Source organism: Pleurodeles waltl, chromosome 1_2 (genome assembly GCF_031143425.1).
Source record: "Pleurodeles waltl isolate 20211129_DDA chromosome 1_2, aPleWal1.hap1.20221129, whole genome shotgun sequence".
In the NCBI taxonomy this organism is placed as follows: domain Eukaryota; kingdom Metazoa; phylum Chordata; class Amphibia; order Caudata; family Salamandridae; genus Pleurodeles; species Pleurodeles waltl.
Window position 1 is genome coordinate 213073544 of NC_090437.1, and position 24654 is coordinate 213098197.

General features: G+C 42.0%; 1 protein-coding gene across 3 annotated transcripts in view; it reads right to left on the bottom strand.

Moving 5' to 3' along the window:
* The window catches only part of LOC138299526 (phospholipid-transporting ATPase ABCA1-like), a 2649159-nt gene that overhangs the window by 214893 nt on the left and 2409612 nt on the right, over positions 1 to 24654 (bottom strand). For all 3 annotated transcript variants that reach the window (XM_069237840.1, XM_069237822.1, XM_069237830.1), the window contains one exon: positions 9467 to 9559. In XM_069237840.1, coding sequence (XP_069093941.1) covers positions 9467 to 9559 — 93 coding nt within the window. The remainder of the gene's footprint in view (positions 1 to 9466; positions 9560 to 24654) is intronic.

Consider the following 24654-nt stretch of genomic DNA (forward strand, 5'->3'; position numbering starts at 1 on the left):
TTTATGGTTTTTATTAACTTATAAAGTACTTTTTCATTCAGATCTTGAAGCAGAAAGATTATGATAAAATGAATCAGCACAAAATCAGCAGGAGCTTGTGCAGGTAAAAATTGAAACCATGTATTGCACCAGATCACACCAGAAAGCTTAACGGAAACCAGGGTTGCTACACCCCACTTACCTCTATCCATTAATGATGCAATTGCAGAACTACAAGCGGAGTGAAATCCATCGATAGAAAAGAGATCTTTCATCCACATTTCTTGGAGGAAAACAAGATTGTAATCACTAATAAAGTCCAACTAATCTTGATTTGATAATTTCGCATGTACTCCAACTACATTCCCGGATAGTACTCTAAGAGTTTCCTCTAGGAGAGAGACCCCTTAGTACTTGGTATTGGGTGAATTAATTGCATGAGAAATTCTTCACCACAATATGGGCCCTACCACCTAAATGTGATGGCATTGATTCGGTCATCGAGTCTGCAATTGGATGCCAGTAATTATCTGCTAGATTGTTAAGAAGGGAGTATTGGTTCCTGTTTTCAACAGTATAAGATGTAATTTGTCATTGTGAAATTACTGATTAGATGCAGGGTCATATTTGGTGAAATGAAGATGTCAGCCTGTAATAATAGCCTAAAGGATGGGGACAAACTTTTTGAAAAGGGGTAACCAATTAAATCAAATGTTAACAAGAGAGTTCTAACAACCAAAGGACTTTTAAAATGTATTACAACAAATTTTCCCTTGGAAGTTTTTGGACAATGACCCACCTATTCTACTCACCTTACTGCTCCCAACTCTGACCTATGGGAGCGAGGAACTCAGGAGTTGGGATTGTGCCACCCTGGACAGAATGGTTCTTAAAATATACAGGTCTATCTTCTGGCTACCTCCATATACATTGCCTGCACAAATCAGGTTGGAGTTTGGCATTGCCAAACAGTCTTTGAATCGGATGGTAGCCTTTGCGTCATGTTGTCAAAGATTCAAGATGGCACCAGAGTCTTCCTTGGGCAGTCGCCTTTTGCATGAATTGAAACCCGAGCTGAGTTCTCTGGCACGGTCTTTCTAATCCAACCCTTGCACTCCCTGGGACTAACAAATGCCTGGGACTTATTTTTAGGTCAGATAGAATTAAACAAAATTAACCAAGTCTAGTGCTCATTTGTTATCAATGCTTGATGGCTGAGACAAACTGTAGATGACTCTTCAGAACTGGTTACATTCTTACGGAGATTTGATAAGAAATCTGTGACACAGGATTTAGTTGATGCCAGAGCAAGGAGGCGAAAGCTGTCAGTTTATTCTTATTACTCCTGTTTCTCTATGTGCATTTACATTCTTAAATCCTCCGTAATTTCTGCAATTACCCACAGTCATGTTTGGGTCCCAATTTCTTTTGGAGGTAAGCATTTGCATCCTAATTTAGAATTGCACCTTAATTCCGAATTGCACTACCTCAGACCTTTTAAAGATTGCTTTGGTCCAGATATTATCATAAGCATTCGCTCACATCTTTATAAATTGACTATTGCACTTTAATGATTCCTATTGCACTGTTATAGAGTGCTCAAAAGTTTTCAACTTAAACTGTTTTTAATGGTTGCACTGCACGTTGGATTTCTTTCTGACTCAACTCAAGCATTCACAATTTTAAATGGGTTTTAACTGGTTTTACTTTTATGAATTTGATGTTGGTCTGCTTTTATGTGCATTGCCTGGAGGTTTCTCTATGTATTATATTGGAAAGGTTTTTATTAATCAAGCAATAAAGAAGTCCTTACTAAAATGATTTCTTCAAATAAATCACCAATAATTTCAGAATTCATTTGCAGCCAGTGAACCTTTTAAATCATACCTTACCTTCTAAGGCATACCACTCTTCATTCTTTCCATTGGGTAAAGTGGGGGCAATCTCTGGCACATATAGGGTACAATCTGGGGGCAACTTTATATACAAAGTACTTCAGCTAACAAACCCTGGCATTGCTTGCACTCTACTAGTTGCTTTGGCTAGATGAATGCCTCTATCTCTGAATGGAGTATTGGATATGCCATGTTACTGACATATTCACCAAGATTGACATTGTTAGAAGTCTTCCTAACAATTTCAACTTCTTGGATTGGCACAGTGACTGGTGGCTTGGGAAAAACATAATTGAGGACACACTGCTATTTTAGTGAGAAGTGGAATGAAATCTTTTCACTCCAAGCTTCAGGCTAATCTATAATTTCCTCATAGAACACCTTAAATGATTACTCCAATATTTTTATTTGACAACTACTTGGTATACACCAATCTTCACCATCCTAAATAGGACGTAAGGAATTTGGTATGCAATATTTGGATACCTACTAGCACTGAAGCCCATTCAACTGTGGCATTCTGTATGGAATAAGGAAGAGAACGACGACCTCATTTACAAGAATCTGATGCATCGTCGCCAATGCGTCAGATTTCTTGCACCTGCCGCACATCCCTTAATGATGCCATGGATGCTCTATATTTATAATACAGAGATCCATGGCGCATGCACCTGACGCATCTGTTGACGCTGCTGGAGTTGCATTGTTAAACTGACACAACTCCAGCAATGTAAGGAGAGGCCCATCGGGAAAAAACATGCATCAATTTCACGCCTGCACTGAGCAGGTGGTAAAATATTGATGCAGTGAAGTTGCAGAATGACGCAGTGAAAAGTTATAAATTTCACTTTATCAGTCTACATGGCTTTTTCTGTGGGAAGGCCTACCCTCCATACATTATACCTGGAACTGGTCAAATGTGATGTAGGGCTTTTCAAACTGAGGCTTTGGGCCCAATGTGTCAGGTTGTAAACATGGAGAAGTGTAGTGCACAGTTAGCTCCACCGCTGCATTAAAAAAACATGACTCAGCAGTGGTTCAATGGGCTTGTAAAGGAGGCCCTAAGTTTACAAAAGCAATCATAACGGAATGTTTAAGACTAGACAATGCAGGGAGAATCCCGTGGCTCTTGTACATCACAAAAGAGATGGTCCAATTTAATGATCTTCCACTATTGGATGAATCTGAGTGTGCAACCCTTAGTAAAAGGGAATAAAAGCTTTTACTTTTACAAACAAGTTTAAAGCTAGATGTCCCACAGACATTACCAGACTCTAAGTTGTAAGACACCTCTCAGTGGCATAAAATGAGGGCTTTACATCTAACAGCCAACATCACTTCCCCCTGACACATCTACAACTAGGCACAGCGCATGTTTTGGTAGCCTTTAAAAGGATGAAACAATGGCCCGAAGCAGCTGTTAAATGTCAATGTGATGGAAGATCGACCCAAAGCACAATGCACTTTATTCTATTTTGTAGCTTTTATACTGGAATTAGGAAACTTTATTTAAAACCACTGATTTGAGCTAACCATGTTAGGAACTACAATTATGTTTATTTATCTATATGTCCTCTGGAGGAGTCAAACACAGGTCTTAGAGTTACCGTCTTTATAAGGAAAATCGTTTATATTTGAAAATACCTCAATTATTCATATTAAATTCATTATCAGGCATAATATGTGATTTGTTGATGGTCTAACATTGTATTCATTTACCTTCTTGAACTGGCACCCATTGTGGTACAGTGGCCTGGGTATATAGCTATCAATGCTCTCCTATATAGGCGTTGATTTGGGGGATCTTAATGCTGTAGTGATTCGCTTGGAAAGTTGTCTTTTAGCAGGTTTATTGCTTTATTTTATATTAACATAGCAGACCCTAATTAGAGGTCTTTCTTATTTTATGGAGTTTAGTGGCAAGCCTGAGAACTTTTTGAACGCTAAGTCTGTTTTTGTAGGTTTACCACTTAATTTGATAATAAAATAGCAGACCCTAAGTAGAGGTTTTTGTTTTATAGAGTCTAGTGGCTAACCTGCAGGCCTCTTTAATATCAAGTTTATTTGGAAGCTACACGGTCAATATAGTATGACCACCGCATTAGTCGATTGTAAGTTTTATTTAGACCCATTAAAATGCATACATTTCCACTAGCACTTGGTGATCCTTTGGGACATGCTTAAACACATAAATCACATGTGCACTTTAAAACGAATTGACTGGTGTCATATCTTGCCACTGTAGTTTTCTGTTGCTACTTTTTGCTCCCTACTGACGATGAGTTATGATTTTTTTTAATTGTGTGATATTCTGCTCGTGTCAATAGTAATCTTGTCATTTTAGCTTTATATTTTATATTTTGCTATGTCTGCACACTTTATCCAAGACGAGCATTAAAATATTTTAACATATTATGATATATTTTTCGCATAGGGTTTGATTTAGAGTTTGGTGGATTGTGTTAATGTATTACAATTCTATTATAAGCTATGGAACTTGTAATACAGTGGACGGGATATCAGTCACCCTTGTGACAGAGTAAAGCCTTCGCCAAACTCTATATCAGTGTTTTTATGTTAGGTGTAATGTAGCTATGATGAGGTATTCTCTATACGTTATGCAATTGTTATGTGTACTTTTATGGTTCTATTTCAAAACCAAATAAAGATTTTAAATCAAATTGATTCCTCTAATTTTGCAAAGGGTTTGCTAATAAAGTCTGATAAATTAACTTCCCTGGTGCTAAAATCAGTTTTCTCGACATAACCCACACTTGTTCTATCCATGATAGTGGGACCTAAACCTTCTAGGCAATCTTAAACTTCCACTGTTTTTAGTTTCCCCATAGCCTTCTGGGTTGCTGCCACATAACAGTCTTTCCTTTTCCTCTTCATTAAAGGGGCACGAGAGGCTGGTAAAGTACTTGTACTGAAGCCATATTGAGATTTGGTACACTTAATATTTCTAGATGGTTGAGATGCATGAGGTGTAATGGATGTATCCAGTACTGAACCAACCATCCCACCATTCGATGCCCACAGGCAATCTCCAGGAATATGGTTTTGTATTCTAATAAACAGATATACAGCATCAATCCCTTGCAATACCTATCTCATTACTTATCACATCATTAACCAAGGTATGGTAGTTTGTATTTGAGGCGGTAGTGTCACAAGCAGTTGGTTTGGCACTCTTGTGTGAACTAACTTTTCTTTTACCCATAATCAACTTAGGGAGCGAAACTCACAATCCATAAATAATAGAGTCACAAACCATTGTTGCAAAACCAAGAGGGGCTGCCAAGCCCATTCTTATCTGGGCTCTGATGGATGCAAATTGGCCCACACTTGGCCCAGTTTTCTCTCAGGCAGTGCCCAGGGGCATAGCATCCTGTAGTATAGAAATCCACTTAAAAGTATTACAGTTTCAAGGTACCATCTTCTCCTAGAAGCGGGGAACAGGACAATGTGGACAAATGAGTCCTGCTTGTCTCCTCTGTGTTGAAGTATCCCGTGCTGCACTCTGGAAATGCACTTAAAGCACTTCAGGAACAAAGCCCCGCCTCTTCCTGGAAGTGAGGAACAGGGCAATGAGGGCAATTGAGTCCTGCTCGCCCCCTCTGTGTTATAGCTTCCGATGTTGCGGTTTGTAAGTGTGCTTCAGAGCTTTTCAAGAAAAAGCTTTGCCTCCTCCTGGAAGTGAGGACCAGGGCAATGTGGCCAATTGATTCCTGCTCGCCTGCTCTGTGTTGAAGCTTGAGTATGTCTTGTTGAGATATTAAATAAAAATGTTTTTGTTCAAGCTGGAGTTGAGTTTAGTAGTATTTTTTCAAATTGTTGTATATCTAGCTACGTAAAGGTATCATTATGGATTAGAAGCAATAATCAAAATAATGTTACTTTATATACGCCATGGAGTATAGATTTTTTCCAAGTGCTTTTGTGTATGTAGATTGAACAATGCATTTTATTGTGGACAGTGAAGTGGTTTTAGAAACTATTCAATATATTATACGTGTTCAATATAATATACTAATTTTCATATACATGTATTCTCACGCAAAATAAGAAAGACTGAAAGATTGGTAACACATATATATATCCACCGAAGGAATAGAGACGGAAGGGAGAAGTCTGCCAAAACAGGTACAGCAATATTACATTTAAAAGTATAGCCAAGGCCCTATCAAACTGGACAGAAGTAACTGCAACTGACTGCGTGAAAAACTGAAGAGAGAACCTTGAGAAACAGAGAAGTGAACAGAAATGCTTCAGATTTGAGTGGAAAATAAAATATTAAAGGGTATTTTGTGTTACAAAAAGATCAGAGTAGAGCACAATCGATCAGTCTTGCCTGGAAGATGTCATGCAATTTCCAGTGTTAGGAATGTATTTAAGTCTTTTGAACGAGTATTACCCTTACCAAAGTCACTCACAGATACTCTCCTGAATATTTGGATTTTATATGAATGCATCATATTTTACTTAAGCCCTTACTCAATAACTAGCCAGAATGCATATTTATAAAAGATGAAGCAATTCAAAACGCATTAGCATTCTTTGAAAGAAAATATGCAGTGTCTGATGCTTCAAACGTCTCAGACCGTAATGAGAAGGTTGAACAAATTAGAAATTTATTTGAAAGAAGTGTTAATGAGATGGCATCAATAAACGTGGGAAAAATGAAAACCTCATAAACAAAAGTTAATGGTACTCAAAAATTAGATTAGATTAATTAAAACCAGTCACAGAGAATTGTATTGCCATTGGCAGAAAAATGGCTTATGATGTTAAGAGAAAATGTAATAAAAACTTTAAAGACAAGCCCTTTCATGTGAAAATAAATTTACTGTCACATTAATGTTGTTAAAAATCTTTCCAACCCGATTTTATGAGTTTGAAATAATTGAAGAACACAATACTTTAGACCCTTTAATGCAAAGCATCCCAAAAAATTGGGTAAAGCATTTAGACCATATATTATGAGGACATGAATAGAAAGAGAAAAATAAGCATTCATATACTCAATGGTGTTGTAAAGGTTTATTGACTACCTTCACTTCAAGATCTATTCCAAATTTATTGAATCCAGTCTGGGTGATCCCCACTTTTGAACAAAGACCTGTGACCCTATAGAGTACAATAACTGTGTCCAAGTAAGAGTATACCATGGCTACTGTACATTTTGGAAAATACAATTACATTTCAACTGCACATATTATAGAGTTTTACTCAACTTTTGGGAAGTAGCTGTTTTATTTTGTATATATAGAGACACCCTACTTTAATAGAAGTCAAATCATTTCAGGAAATTAGTCAAAAGCATGTATTTGTAAGGTTCTTCGTACTGTGTCTCTCATTTAATTTGACATTCCTGTTGTCTCACGTTGTTCAACACTTATCGACATCACTATATTAACTGCTTCAGTGAATTGCGGTGCTTTTCCACAATAACATTATGGCACCAATGTCTGGAGTCATTAATTGCAGATTGTCTTAACCATATTGCTGGATATCCGAATATGGATGAAATACTACAGGGAAATATTCAATCAAATTAAAGCAAATCTATTTATCTAGAATCATCTAAAAAAACTGAAGAAAATCAAACCTAAGATTCAAACTTGTAATTTCTTTAACAGACAAAGCTAATATCACAGGGAATTATTTTGACTCATTTTCCAACGAATGAATATGAATGCAGTACAATTAGTGTGTTAAGTTACTAGGATAAATTAGCTTTTTAGACAGATTCCACATGGCCTGTAAAACCTGGAAACCAGTTGAATGCAAACAAATTATTGTAACTCCATCCTCATTGGTGACAGACAAACATATATATATATACATGACACCAGGGCCTTTGAAGTTAAAATAGTTGCCTGTCCTGGTAACATTACTTGTTAAAAAACAGTCCTTAAGTCACAAATTTGTATCTGGGTCTTCGCCACTCTACCTAAACAAATATACATATAGAGCCTGATTCACAAAGGTAAATTATACTTTTGTGTAAGCTTATGATTGTTTGCTAGTCACAAAGGAATTTATGAGTAGTATCTTATCTAGACCTGCTGTTTTATGTGCGGAGACTCTGCACTTGTAAAGATACTACTCAAATTAATTTGTGAATTGCAAACAATTGTAAACTTACACAAAAGTGTGCATTTACCTCTGTCAATGATGGCCAAAGCCTCTAATGTGCCAACAGTTTGATTATCAATTGGTAAATTTAATTTCAAAACTCCATCTGTAAAAAGGCATTGCATTGGCGCAAAGTTAATCATCTTGCAGACTTGTAAATTGCGGAACCAGAATTGTTTTTAGGAAAGGGGTAAAAAACATAATTGTTCTAGCATCACATGTCATCTGATGTGACATTAGAACCTCACCTACAGACCCCTGGGCCCTCACCATAGGTTTTGCAATTCCATCCCAGACTTCATTGCCCCTCTCGCTATCGACTTCAACCATTACATCTTCCTGTGGTACCCCAACTTACACCTAGAGGACCCAGACAACTCTAACTCCACCTCTCTCCTCAAGAACATGAGCATCATCAGCCTCTCTGAACTCACAGTGCAGGACACACTCTGGACCCCATTTTCTCCAACAGCGAAAGAGCCAATTTCTCCCACACCTCTGAGGTAAAATGGACTGACCACCACATCGTCCACTTTACCATAGAGGGACAGACTGAAGCCATAACGAGATCTGTGACCCTCCCCCACTGCAACTGGAGCAAAATCATGGAAACATCCTGCATCTCCACCCTCAAAGAAGCAAGACCCACCCCCTCAGACGCCCTTGAACACCTCATTCAAAACTTCGCCTACTTGATCTTGATTGATTGATCTGGAGCTATTACATTGATTGGATACCCTTATCCAGTTATAACTACCGGAGATGTAACCTCAGGATATTTGTTGCCACAAAATATGCCACATGATATGACCATGTTGTGAACACTATAATGTGTACTGGAGTTATTTATTCCATTACTCCAAACAGCAGGAATGATGCTTACAGATTAAAAAAATACCATGTTCAGGATGGTTCCTCCATTACCTTAATTGTGAAAGCATGAAAAGTCTATTATTATGAAACCCCTTTACTAAAATCCTGACTCCATGTTTGTGGGATAAATCTAATCCCTATACACATAGAAGTTGCGTAAGGGTTGGAATTATGGAATCTGCGGTAATGTCCACACTCCAAAAATTTCCCCTAATGCATTTTGCCAGAACAAACGCCAATAAAAGATTCAGACTACAGAACTGCTTAGATGTGAAGGTCTAGCTGTATATCACATCAATAGCTTCAAAACATGGAGTAGGTGAAATTGCACAGAAATGTCAAGGCTGCCTAAATAGCACTGAATACACATTTCAGTTTAACTGCATCAGGCAAGACATTTTACCTTAATTATCAGCTGTGAGCAATGTGATGAATCCTCACTCATGTGATTTCATTTTGGCTTTTGAATAAAATAACAGAACTATTTAATATCAAGACTGCTTATTAAACTCAAGATCTTTATAGAGTTTAATAAAATACAAATGTTGTATAGAGGATATGAATGCATGATACAATACCTATTTTTTAGGTGCTGGATGCTGCCAAGGCATCGGAACTGCCCATTCACCATTATAGCCATTCTGGTGCACAAAGCCTCACATTCTTCCATGCTGTAGATGGAAAAAGAGATCCTAAATGTAATCATTTGCTGGCTACTCATCAAAACATTGTTTGCTCTTTAAACTACGTTTGTACACATACACAAACCGCTGGGCTTACATATAATGTTTGCATTAAGGAAGAAGTGTAAGGCATAGAATAACAAGCATTGTTAATGCCAGCACTTTCTAAAATTTTTTTTTATTATTTATTTTTTAATTTGGATAGCAGCCATGCACTGGTATTACATTTGCCAATGCTCATCAAAATGCATTGCAAGCACTGGGAAAGGTAATGGCATGGTGGAAAGACATTTTTAAATTGAATATCTTTATACTTGCACCACGCTTCACTTAAACACAATTTGACAGCCTCCCCAAATATTACAAGTAGAAAAGAATACAGCTTTAAGGTGGCTGAGTACTGCTATTATGTGCAATGCAACATGCTTGTTAGAATGATACACATCTTGAAAAAGACCAATTTCCATGGCCACTTGTTGTTAGTGACCCTTTTTAAAATGTTTTTAAAATAAAGGTAAGTGGTGGACTGTGGAAAAATTCCAAGCCAGTAGTGGCAAACGTGGTGGTGTAAGGTTAGGTGGTGACAGCAAAGATGGAGAGATTAGAGAGAGCTCACAAAATATTCCAGTGGGCGCAGAGGGTGGGAACACAGAAACAGAAAAAGTGGAGCATGACAAAAGGAGAGGCAGGGGAGTGTTACTTATGCACTAGGAGAGAGCCACTGAGTGAGCTCAAGACAAAATATTTCTTCATACCCTTCAAAGCAGACAGTGGCAGGAGGACACAGAAAGCCACTGGATGGTGCGCCAATCACCTGCTGGTCCATGAAAAATGTGATTGACGATCCTTGAAGCCAATGGCTCAAGAGAGCAGGATAACCTAATGGTTGGATCAGGGTGATCCAACAGGAGCAGCTCGTGGTGCTTAAAAGGGGTGTGGCAATAAAGAAAAGGGGCCAGAGTAGAGTCATCCTGATCCCTTAGCTCTGGTGGAGGGGACCCAGAGGGAACCACTCAGGGTTAAAAAGCATTTTAAAAACAATTTATGGTGGGAGTTGTGTTGGATCCATGGATCTTCCATCATTTTTTTTTAAAAACAAAGCACGGCCTCCCAGCCTTTGTCTTTTTTAAGCCCCCGGGTGGACCAAGTCTCCAGAGCATTTATATCATAATGTGGGGGGGAGGGGTGGGGAGTCCACTCCTGCTGCCGTGAGGATCTCCACCTTCCCGGGGCTTATAACTCACATGCGGGGGTGCAGACTCCCCACTGCTGCCCTGGAACCACCACTTCCCTGGTCCTTTTATGTTATATAGTGCAGGTGGTCCACGTGCCCCTCTGCTGACCTGGGGACCACCACCTCCCGGGGCTTTTATGTTATATAGTGCAGTGGGGGCGCATGCCCCCTGCTGCCCCGGGGACCACCACCTCCCCGGAGCTGTGATCAAATATCATATGGGGCTGCACGTCTGCCCTTGCACCCCTGGGGACCACAACCTCCCCAGGGCTGTATACAAATATAATGCAATGGCATCATGTGGCCAGCCCAAGCCCGAGGGACCACCACCTCCCCAGGGCAAATAGTAAAAAAAGAGAAAGGGGTTCCATTTCAGACCCCGTATCCCCGAGGCCCAACACCTACCCGTTGCTACTTCCACATTGCAGGGGGGCTACATGGCCCACCGCAAGGAGCCACTGAAGGTCATAGGGACTGTCACCCCCCAAGACCAGCTCATGCTATGTCCCAAGGGCCTCGGGGGGTCCAAGTGGCCCCCCTATTAATATTTCTCTTTCTTGACCTGGGAAGGTTTTGGCCCCCGGGTTCGTGGGAGGGTACGTGTGCCCCCAAATATTATAATATTGCAGCCTGGGGAGGTGGTGGTCTCTTGGGCTTGGGGGGGTCCACTGGGCCCCCATTTACTTTCTATTTCTTTCCCCAGGTAAGTGGGGGTCCCCAGGGCCCTGGGGGGTTCTTTGGGCCCCTCAATATCATAATAGTAATTCCAGGGAGGTGGTGGTCCCCACAGCTTTAATAAGCCCCAGGAGGGAGGCCCCTACACCCCCTCCTCTATTTTAGGAATGCACCTGGGACCTGGCCCACCCGAGGGCACAATGAAAAGAAAGAGTGGGAGACCAAACTTGCTTTTTTTCAAATTCACATGAAATTCGTGAACATTCTGAGATTTTGCAATAAATTGAAAAGAAAAAGTTGTTTTTCAGCCCTGGGGGAATCCTAAGGGCACCCCTGCATCAAGGCTAGGGGCTCAGGGTATCCCTACCCCGGACCCTTTTCTTTTTAAAAACAAAATTGGGGGGGGACTAAGCTTAAGTCGATATCCAAAATTACTTACAACACTTCCTGGTTCAAGTGTCGATAGGCATAAAATCTCAGCATGAGATCAGGACTATTCGTGAAGTTGTTGCGACCATAGATATACAAATTCAGATTTCCTTTAATATCGCAAGAACTACTGAATGGATTTACATCAAATAGGAAAACCAAAAGCTGCAAACCAAAAGCTACCTATCTGCCAAATTTTAGTGTATTCCATCCGGCAGTTCTGGCTGGAGGTGTGTCTAAACGGTCTATGGGAATTAACATGGGATATGCAATATTTTGACCCTCCTTTTTCTCAGCTCCCACTTAATGAGTCACCCCAAAACCTGCCATGCACAACATGACCCACCTTGACACTTTTTTTTGACAATTTCATGAAGATTCGTCAAATGTTGTCAAAGATATGTCCAAGTCAAAAAACACTTTTCCTATGGAAACTAGGTCCTAACTATTACTACCTACTGTCAACTGCCACACACACACACACGAACACATACACACACACAAATATAAATATGTATATATATATATCTATGTATATATATCTATATATATATATACACACAACTCAGTGGCGCTTGCCAATAGGTAATTATAGTTAGAACCATGTTTCCATAGTAAAGGTCTTTTTTTGACTTGCCTATATCTTTGGCACCGTTTGACGAATCTTCATGAATTTTTTCAAAAAAACTGTTGCTGTAATTTTTGTTGTGCTTAGAAAGTTTCAGGGTGATCTATCAAGTGGGTACTAACAAAAAGGAGGGGTCAACAAAGTTGTGTTTCCTATGTTAAATCCCATAGGACCGTTAGACACATCTACAGCCTGAACCACTGCATGGAATTACACCAAATTTAGCAGAAAGCCAGCTTTCGGTATGCAGGATATGCTTTTGCTTATTTGGAGTAAATCCATTAAGTTGTTTCTGAGAAATAAAGGGAAATTAAAATTTGTATACCTCTAGCCATTAAGTGTTTGCGAACAATGATGAGCTCATGCAGGGAAATGCACAGTTCTGATTGGCTGCCAACACAGCAGACAACACAAAAGGATGATGAACGGAGTGCTGAAAGTTTTGAAACATTCACCCCCAATCACAGATCGGGATTAAATTCATTGTTCTTTTGCTCACTATGCCACCCCAGTTTAGATCCAGCCATATGCAAATCAGTCTACACTCTGTTCCCAAACTTGAACAGTCCAGCCAGAACTTCCAGGCCAAGTCCTCTCTAGGCTGGAAGCAAGCATCTGGGGACCGGATTCAGGGTATCACCTTTCAACAGTAAGGCGTTAGATTTTGGTGCTGCCTCTGGTTGATGAAAACTAACAAATCTGGGGCAGTGTCAAAATGCAATGGGAGGTGCTGTGGCATGCCCAAAGCAACACCCATTGCACGCCCCTTCCAAGCAAAGTGCTGCATGTGAAGGGGCCATATTTACAAGATGGTGTTAAGTCACAAAATGTGGCTTATCACCACCTTGTGAATACTGGGCAGGGCATACTGCCACAGGTGCACCGTGAAAAGTGAGGCTCTGGTGGAGCTAGGGGCTCCTAAATATGCCCCTTTTTGCTAAACTTGTACTTAAAGCGTTGCTAGAAAATGGAAAGTTGAGGTGAGCTGATTCAGAGTGGCAGTGGTGTTGTAGGATGCTCCCCAGGTAAGACTGCCCAGAGTTCCATACCCTGCTCCTGTTTCTTGCACAAATCATGTGGCACTCTCAGCCTGAAAATGTATTGCATTGTTCTGGGTATATTATTTTTGCAGAGTGATATTTAAGAACAATATTGTGGTAGATTACCAACAAGTCTTACATCTCCTCTGCCTGCCTCAGTTATCAAATCCCAACATTTTACCTCTCACAGCACTCATAACTGTCATGGGCAAAACAAAGAAAAGTGACATTAAAGTGCCATAGGGAATCTGTATGGACTTGACCATTGCTCAGTTTAGCACACTGTATCTGCAGCCTACTACAGTCTTACAGTAAGCAGGCTGTAAATTTCCAATGAGCGGTAGTAGCTTATCTAGGTTGTTTACCAACCTAGTTGTGTAAATTATTAACTGTACCATTGTCAACTTGAGGTACTATTGTTCTCTCAACTTGACCAGTTGTAGGACAGCTACAGGAATATATGTTCTAAATCATTAAGGGGAATATTGAAGAGCCCCCAGAGCCACCGGAGCTTCACTTTGCATGGCGCTCCAGTGGCACTATGCCCTGCACTGTATTTACAAGGTGGCGTTAAGCCACCCTGTAAATATGGCCCCTTCTTACTCAGCACTTTGCGTATACGGACCATGCAATTGTGTTACTGTGGGCATTCCACAGCAACACCCATTGCATTTTGATGCAGCCCCAGATTTAAGAGTTTTCGTAAACCCTAGGCAGCCCCAAAATCTAACGCCACCCCAGGGGTGGCGTTAGCATGGTGCAACAAGGAGAAATACTTTTATCTCTTCTTGTTTATGCACAAAAACAACCCCCCCCAATGCAGCCATCCTTGCACCATGGCACAATGGTAGCTGCATTGGCGCTCAGCTGCAAATTTAGCGCAGGTGCGGAGGGCAATATAGGGGTGCGCTGTATTCTATTAAATATGGTGCATCCCTGCATTGTGAAAATGACGGAGCGTGGCGCTGCCAATTTTGGCGCGGCATTGCGCTCCGTCATTTTGTGTTAAATATGGGCCTTAGTTCTCTGTGAATTATTTCAAGAGTAACAATGAGAAGGATGTCGGCACTGTTATAAGGCTGACTGATTTTCTGTTTAGCAGGTGTGGGCATTGCATTGTACCATTTTTTTCACCTCCTGTAGTGATGAGCTGGTTGCTTAAATGTTTCTGGGGAGGATTGAGTGGAACAGCTTCCAGGCTTATTTCGCCTACTGGTAGTGTCTACAGGCTGGTTATTTGTTGCTGGACAGGTGAGAAGTTGCTGGGTGCAGAATACCTACATGTCATTGAAGCATTACTACATGTTGGAGCTTCTAGCTCTCCTTGTATTGTCAGAGTAGAAATTGTCCCTTCGCTGGGGACTTGCCCTCTCTTGGAAGGGGTTTTTGAAGAAGAGTGAGTAATGCTCCTACATGGAAAATATAATTTCATGTTAATTTGTGTGCATGTGTTCTTCATTTGTAGTAAAAACAACTTACCACCTGGTACTGTTGTGTCCTTATTGACAACTTCTGCCCTGGATTCCAGTACCCAAATATATATTCTCCTCTCAATTCTAAAGCTTGTGTACAGGATAACTAGTTTCTTCGTGTAACAATCCTTGATAACATAATCAGGGGTTGTCCCTTGTTGCCTTCTCAAACCTCTCTAAGATTTAAGCTTGTGGCAGGAGTGTTTTTTTGTCTATGCTGCTTGTGGAATACGATACCTGAAGCTACCAGAAAAGCAGAACCTTCCACAAACAGGTGAAACTATTCTTGTATTAGGTTCTGGTCTCTTTTGATCCCTTGCTCAGTGTTTAGATGCATTTGGGTAATTAGCGCTTTACAGGCAGGCTTACATTGGATTGGACTGCATTGGATTTTGCCAATGGTTAAATCCTGACTAGAGCAATTGGTAAACTGCCAACAGCAGAAGCATCACAAACAATTAATGGAGGTCGTAGCAAATAGAAAAAAACAAGTATTTTCTCTTACCATTACCTTCCAATGTGGTTTTCAAGGAAAACCCCAGCGTAACTTTGTCAGTCACAAATGTATTTGCACCTTGCAATGACATTTTGGTACATTAAATTCTGTTTTTCAATCGCACAATGCCTGCCACTTCGCACAGGGTAATAAACGTTTCATATACTGACCACTGATGTGCACAAACGGGAATGCCATTCTTTTTCTATTGGTTTGAAATGTAAATAAATGTTGAAGGTGAAGTTCCTGAAATTGCAAATACCGTGCTACATAAACTGTTAAAGTTTTCTTGAAATTTCACATTATGCACTTTTGCATAATTTTTGGCGACGGTTCACCTACAATGTCTTGACGGCTTTTTTCAGATGAGCTATAACCTCCTGTGAATAAATTCATGTGAGAGACAGGCAAACGTCATTTGGCACCAAAAGCTAATTCCATACAATTTATATGAAATTTCACGGAACAACATTATGCATTTTCGCAAATGCAGAGCATAGTTATGCCAATACATGCACTGGTTCTTACTACTGATTCTTTGCTATAATCGAAGAAAATGCTTTTCATTTTATTATATCATGATTTTCGAGTTATTCACAAGATGTCAAATAAACATTGAAAAGGACCTGGCCAGATTGCGAACATTCTCTTAGCAATAGAAGAAAGTTTCCTGTATCAGCAAGTAAACACTTCCTGTCCTTTTTCACTGTTCATCTGAGTACTGCCATCTCTGTGCATCTTTTGTGACAGATTGAGGCCGCTTATGTTATCCCTGATTAAGCAGCTAATGGCCCGTGACAATGTCTTCCTTGGTTTACCTTTCCATTGACAAGATCCTATAGCTCAATGCTCATCTGTTTAATCTTCTCGTCAGAATGGGTAAAATGCGAAATAGGGCTGTCAAAACTGAGAGCTGTCGCTAAGGCAGGGCACCCCAGTCACTCATGTAAATATTGATACATTTTCAGATACAAGCTCGCAGAAACACCAGATTGGCTACTGTTTAAAAAAAAAAAAAAAACGGTCTCTTATGTGATGGAATGTAGTACAGCCCAATCACTGGATGACATCATCCCTTTTTTGATTAACATTAAAGACAGTGTGGACAATTAATATTCTTTACGATCTTTAAAAGGGAGGATGTGTAATAACTTCAAACAATAACTTGCAATAGAATAAAGCAGCCCCTCATGGTAATTCATCTTTGAATCAAAATCAGAAATGTGGAAGGCACTGGCACTCACTTTTGGGGACGGGGTCTCATTTTTCATTATCATTCTTTGATGCAAGGCGAAAAGGGTGAAAGAAGGAGGAGTGGAAATAAATGAAATCCTTGATAGAGGGGAAAGACAGGAGTAACAAACATTTGCAATGCAACAGGTCTTGCATATTTCAAACAAGTTAATTGTTAACTTTTGACAACAGCGCCCAAGAGCAAAAACAAAAAAAACGAGTGGAAACTGAGGAAAGACGACTTAACAAAATAAAATAGAATTAGCTTGAAAAAATAAAACTTTGCAATTCTGTTTGTCCTGCATTGAACGTTTTTTGCCAGAGAGAAGCCTTCTGCGTGTGGGGCACTGGAAGTTAGAACAAAGTAGTACCTTTATCACTCGGGAGCAGGGGACAGGCACTAATTAAGTTGAAATCAATTACTGCTTGATCCCTGCTCCACACAGAGGAACGGAAATGATGCCCAACATGCCTTGACGAATTGCAGGGCTGTAACGAAGAGTGCCACACAAATCAACAAATGGTGAACGACAGGTGGGCTCCAGGCCCTTTACTGCACACAGCAGCATCTCCCATACGAGACACATGCGCAAGCGCATGCACTCAGAGGCTCGACCCTGAAACGAGCCTGCATGAGCAAGATAAATAGAAGTGTAGAGAGGTGGAAGAAATTAATGGGATTTAATAGACAATCCAGCTTGGATATTCGGCCTTCTTAGTGGCTTCTGTGAAAAACTTTGGACGTCTGCATTCTCTTGTATACAACTTGAACATGGGTCAATAGCAGATTGTTCACTAAAGAAATGATAATTAAATAATAACCATAAAAATGCGACAATGAGCAGCACACTACTGCAGAAAAATCTGTAAGCACAAACACATTAAACAGCACTCTCCGTTCTCGCTACTTGTGATAGCAAGCATAACAAGCAATTAAAGAAAGCCAATGGGTGAACAGGATACCTTTAGCCCTGAAAACAGTCACAGGTTGATAGCTGATGTTAAAGGAAACTCTTTAATTGAACTTTTCATACTGCCTTTCAAAGAGTCACATTCAAAATAATAACATGCATAGCATGGCCCTATGGTACTAATGGCATTTCGTCTCTGAGGTACAGCTCACATATGCCTTTACGTATCTGATTAATAATGAGAAACCGAGTTCAAGTGGGCTGCATGTGGATGAGGTATTTGCTGCACCCAGTAACTACTGACACTACAGGTTGAGGTGTTGGCTCGGTACAAATAACCTCCACTCTGAGTTTTTGGTTAAAATCTGCAGGGGTAATTTGGTGTTTATCACACTGAACTGCAAGTTTCTCTATTTTCCACCTAGTATATTTTGGTAGGTTTGACCTGCTATTATTTACCTGGGGAATGAGGTGAGGTAATGATCATTGTTTGAAATGGGGTCTTTAGTTGGCAGTCAGGTAACCCCCTGTCCAAGCATGGACCCTCACTCTGGTCAGGGTAAAGGAGAATCACCCTCAGCTAACGCCCACTCACCCCATTTGTAGCTTGGCACGAGCAGTCAGGCTTAACTTCAGAAGCAATGTGTAAAGTATTTGTACCAATACACACAGTAATACAGTGAAAACACTACAAAATGGACACCACACCAGTTTAGAAAAATAGTAAATATTTATCTAAATCCACCAAGACCAAAACAACAAAAATCCAACATACACAAGTCAATATACGAATTTTCAAACGAATATGAGCCATAATCCTTAGAAAACAGTGAGAATGCTGTTTTTACACAAAGCAACAATATCAGAAATAAGCCACATGGGCGAGTGTGCTTCGGAAAAGGGTAGCGATGCGTTGATTCTGTACTCGCAAGTAAGGCCATGCATTGTTTCCTTCTCCGGTCGGGTTGGCGATGCCTTGTTTTTCTGCCTCGCAAGAGCGCGATGCCTTGTTTTCCAAATGGGGCACCTCGGATCCGCGCAGAGACATGTTGACTTGGACACCTAAGGCCAATGCATGGAAAATCCGGTTGCACGGTGTCAGAAAACTGCACTGCGATGGGTTTTTATCATTATTAGCCTCCATCAGCGGGTGTTGTGCGATGTTTCTCCAGCTCCAATGCGTTGATGCCCTAGCCGCGATGCAGGTGGAGCATCAATTTCAGCTGCGAAGCCGGCGGCACGTCATTGATCAGCCACATTGAGGAAGGTGCGTCAAAAATGTCCCTGTACGGTGCTCTCTGCGTGGATTTTCAGTTCTTGTCTGCCAACTTCACCTTTCAAGAGCCCAGGGACAAGATAGGGCACCACTTGGCAGGGCAGGAGACTCAGCAGGTAGTCCAAGTGCTGGCAGGGGAAGTCTTTGATGGCCCTGAGACTTCAACAACAGGAAACAAGCTCAGTTCAGGCCCTTGGGGATTCTTCTCAAGCAGGAATGCACAACAAAGTCCAATCTTTGCCCCCTTTCACAGGCAGAAGCAGCAACTGCAGGATAGCCCAACAAAGCACAGTCACAGGCAGGGGAAACACTTCTCCTCAGCTCTTCTCCAGGCAGAGGTTCTGCTTGATTCCAGAAGCGATCTATTTTTCAGGGGGTTTTGGTTCACTACTTATACCCTATTCTGCATTTGAAGTAGGAAAACTTCAAAGGAAAGTCTCTCTTGTTTGTAAGATCCTGCCTTGCCCAGACCAGACCCCAGACACACACCAGGGGGTTGGAGACTGCATTGTGTGAGGGCAGGCACAGCCCTTTCAGGTGTGAGTGACCACTCCTCCCCACCCTCCTAGCACAGATGGCTCATCAGGATATGCAGGCTACACCCCAGCTCCCTTTGTGTCACTGTCTAGAGGAGAGATGGAAACAGCCCAACTGTCAAACTGACCCAGACAGGGAATCCACAAACAGGCAGAGTCGCAGAATGGTTTGAGCAAGAAAATGCCTACTTTCTAAAAGTGACATTTTCAAACACACAATCTAAAAACAAACTTTACTTAACCCCTTCGCTGCCAGGCCTTTTCCCCCTCAGGTGGCAGACCTTTTTTTTGGCTATTTGGGGCAGTTCGCGCTTAGGCCCTTATAACTTTTTGTCCACATAAACTACATATGCCAAACTTGCATCCTTTTTTCCTAACACCCTAGGGATTCTAGAGGTACCCAAAGTTTATGTGTGGAGGAGACCAAGAAATTAGCCAGAATACAGCAAAAATGACATTTTTCAAAAAATAAATGGGAAAAAAAGGACTTCAGAAGAAGGCTTGTGTTTTTTTTCCTGAAACTGGCATGAACAAAGGGTTTGTGGTGCTAAAATCACCTTCTGCCAAGCTTTTAGGAACAGGCCGACTTGAATCAGAAAACCACAATTTTCAACACAAGTTTGGCATTTTACTGGGACGTACCCCATTTTTACTATTTTTTGTGCTTTTAGCCTCCTTCCAGTTAGTGACAGAAATTGGTGCAAAGTAAATGCTGGATCTTGGAAAGTTAAACATTTATGAAAAGTAGACACAATTCTGAATTCAGCAAGGGGTCATTTGTGTAGATCCTACATGGTTTTCTTACAGAAAATAACAGGTAAACAAAAAAAATATTGAAATTGAGCTGAAAAAAACAGCCATTTCTCTCAACGTTTACAATGTAACTTTTTCCTGCCATGTCAGATTTTCAAAAGTAATATACTGTTACGTCTGCTGGACTCTTCTGGCTGTGCGGATGTATTGGGTTTGTAGGTTCATCAAGACCCCTCGGTATCCAGAGCCAATGAAGGAGCTGCACCCTGCAATGGGTTTCCGTTGTTTACTAGGTCCACAGCAATTCATTTGGTGAAATATAAAAAGTGAATAATAGGTATTAAGGAAACCGTTGTATTTCCAAAATGGCACAAGACAAGGTTTTGAGAAGCAGTGGTTATTTGCACATCTCTGAATTCCGGTGTCCCCATGCTAGCATGTGAATTACAGGGCATTTATCAAATAGACTTCTTTTTTACACAATGTCTTACATTTGGAAGGAAAAAAATGTAGAGAAAGGCAAAGGGCAATAACACTTGTTCTTCTATTCTGTGTTCCCCCAAGTCTCCTGATAAAAATTGTACCTCACTTGCGTGGGTAGGCCTAATGCCCGCAACAGAAAACGCAACATGAATGCATCACATTTTTACATTGAAATAGAATATTTTTTGGGGAAAGTGCCGAGCTGTGGATTTTGGCCTCTTGCTCAGCCGGTGCCAAGGGAAAGCTATCAAACCTGTGCATTTTTTAAACCTAGACACCTAGGGAAATCCAGGATATGGTGACTTGTGGGGCTCCCACCAGATTCTGTTACCCAGAATCCTTTGCAAACCTTAAAATTTGGCAAAAAAGAACACTTTTTCCTCACATTACGCTGATCGAAAGTTCTGGAATCAGAGAGGAGCCACACATTTCCTGCCACCCAGCATTCCCCCAAGTATCCCGATAAAAACAGTACCTCACTTGTGTGGGTAGGGCTAGTGCCCACAACAGAAAATGCCCCAAAACACAAAGTGGACACATCACATTTTCCCCAAAGAAAACTGACCTGTTTTTTGCAAAGTGCCTAGCTGTGGATTTTGGCCTCTAGCTCATGCGGCACCTACGAAAACCTAGCAAACCTATACATTTGTGAAAACTAGACACCTAGGGGAATTCAGAATGGGGTGACGTGTGGGGCTCTCACCAGGTTCTGTTACCCAGAAGCCTTTCAAACCTCAAAATGTGGCAAAAAGAACACTTTTTCTGCACATTTCTGTGATGAATGGTTCTGGAATCTAAGAGGGCCACAAATTTCCTTCCACCCAGCATTCCCCAAAGTCTCCTGGTAAAAACTGTACCTCACTTGTGTGGGTAGGCGTAGTGCCTGTGACAGGAAATGCCCCAATACACAACGTGGACACATCACATTTTCCTGAAGAGAACTGACCTGTTTTTTGCAAAGTGCCTAGCTGTGGATTTTGGCCTCTAGCTCAGCCGGCACCTAGGAAAACCCACCAAACCTATACATTTTTTTAAACTAGATACCTAGGGGAATTCAGAATGGGGTGACTTGTGGGACTCCCACCAGGTTCTGTTACCCAGAAGCCTTTGCAAACCTCAAACCTTGGCAAAAAAAACACTTTTTCTGCACATTTCTGTGATGGAAGGTTCTGGAATCTAAGAGGAGCCACACATTTCCTTCCACCCAGCGTTCCCCAAAGTCTCCCGGTAAGAACTGTACCTCACTTGTGTGGGTAGGCCTAGTTGTATTATGACATTTCCACCAGCCAGCCCGGTTAAAACAGTGCAGCGGCATTGGTGTGCTGAGGCCAATGCATTGCACACAAGCACTCTCGGAATGCACATTGTCTGCAATAGCAGACAGTGCACATTCCGAGGGAGCTGGCAGGGGGCCCTGGCAGTGCAGGGGTCCCCCTGCACAGCACTGGCTTTCCACCATCCAGCCATTTCACTGCAGGGACCCCACCATGAAAAGGCTGGTGGAAAGTGAAGTTGTGATTAGCATGGTGGTGCCTAACTCAGCCCCCGCCATCACTGACCATGACTTTGACTGCCGCCAACCCGTCGGGATCCCTGATTGTGGCAATGGCAGCAGTCTACTGGTGGTCTGTTTGTGAGGATCATAATCTGGCGGTCGGACCACTAGGAGTGCAGTGGTCTAACTGCTACTGCGAGTTTGATAGTCTGTGGACCGTCAAACTACTAATGAGGCCCATAGTCTGAGATTAGCCCCAGTTAAGGACCGTGTTGGTCTGTGCCCATACCGCAGGTAGAAATGGGGACAGAATACCACTAAAACTGGTAGGGGTTTAGAGAAAAGACACCAACGCAAACACCCTTTCACTATTGTTGTATTTGTGCAAGAAGGGATACCTTCCTGCACAAAAACAATCACTAGAGGTGTTTTACTCAGAATGCAGCACAGAGAGAAAGAGGACAAAATGGGGATAAATAAAAATATTTCTCCCTGTTGCGTCACTTTTATGCCAACTCTGTTGTGACATAGGAAGCTGACGCATTCCCAGATTTGTAAATCTGGGAATGCATCAGATTCCGCAGCGTTTCATGGGTGCTGTATGGGAACACCCTCAGCAACACCCAGAGACCACCTTTTCACGCAGTTTTCTGCAGGAAAGGGGCCCATATTTACAAGGCCATGAAAAGCCATGCTAGGTGGCTTTGCGTGGCCTTGTAACTATGGGATGGCACACTGCGCCACCGGAGCATCAAAAAAGGTGATGCTCCAGTGGTGCAGTGTGCCAATAGGGCCTAAAAAATGAGGCCCCAAGTTTCTTTAGGCTCACTCACATGGAGCCTGAAGGGTCACACTTCTTCGACTTCAGCACAGTGTTACTCCTGAAAATTGCAGGGGACTTGTACCCCCAGTCATGGGAGTCTAGCTTGGCCTCTTGGTGCCCGCAGGGGTCCCTCTTGCTGGGACAAATGAGCTTTCACGCCAGGCACAGGTGGGTCACTTAGTTACAGTGGTGGTATCCCTAGGTCACTTCAGTATTCTTTCTTCGCACTGTGGCTTGAGTCCAGGTCCTGTTGTTGGTGATGACGTCATCTTTGTGCTTCTTATTCTTTTCAAGAACTGTGGTTCTGGTGCCAGGGGAGCCCCTTAAATCCTGATTTACGGGAAGTTACGGGTGTGAGGGACAGTGTCCAATGGTCTACTGGTCCCTGCGGACAGCCCTCCCCTGAAGTGGCAACTTCCTGTGAGAGTGGGCTACTTTCCTACCCAGAATCCACTTAACCTAAGTGTTGCCAAGCAAGCTGGAAGAACACTCTCTTAGCTGTACAGACACTCTATTCCACTCTAAAGGTGTGGCTAGCCTTTTGGAGGTGTACATCTCCTGCATAGCTAATTTCTTGCCTGTCAAGCTGGACAGGGCGGGAAGGGCTGTGTTCTTGAGAGCGGGGACAAGTAATTACATTTCAAGGGCTGGGGAAGCCTTTGAGGCTCACCGCCTTGATTACCTTTCACACTAGCCAGCCTGGGAGGGAGAAGGTGTGACCTCCTGCCTGACCGGGACCTTTGTCTCCATCCTGGGGAAGTGCTAGCACAACCAGCAGGAGCGTTGACTCTTGCCTGTGGTGGCAGAGGACTGAGAGAACCTGCCAAAAAACAGCAGAGAGAGCTTGATAAATTGGTGGGCACCATCTATGGGTGCCACCAGGGCACATGCTATTTAAACCTGGGCACATGCATCGTGATTAGGGTTAGAAAACAAGGTGGGTCATTCCAAACATGGGGGAGATCAGCCAGACCATCACGGAGCTGGACATCTGGGAACTACCCAGGTGCCAGTCCATGTTATCCAATGGTCCGCCAGTCACTCATGGACACATTACATTGTAAATGCTACCACAGGGTCATATATACTCATTCATATATGTCCACACTCATAGTACAGTGTACCCTGCCTCCTGGGTTAGAGGATGCCTGCCTTAAGGTTGACAGACCTGCCTATGGGCAGTAATGGGAGTCTGCCTGCACCTGGTGTGGGCAGAGTCACACTTAAGCAGCAGGCTGCTTATGTAGGCTGACATGGCAGCTCTGCTGTCTCACTTTTACTTGGGTGACACAGGGTGGCACAATCAGTGCTGCAGCCCTGGTGACCCCTTAACCACCCTGGCCCCGGGTACCACTGGTACCAATTACTAGGGATGTACAGAGGTGGGAAAGTCCTTGCCAACCTAAAGTACAGTTTAGGGGAAAGGCACTGGTGCTGTGGTCTGGTTAGCAGGCCACAGCATACTTACAGGTCAAAAGCAACAGCATCAAGCAGCAAAGAGTGGGGCGAAAAGTGGAGGAGGCATCTGCAAAGAGCCTAGTTTCTTACAGAAGTCCTGGTAATATGGGGCAGATGCACGGTCCCAGGAATAATTCTGGA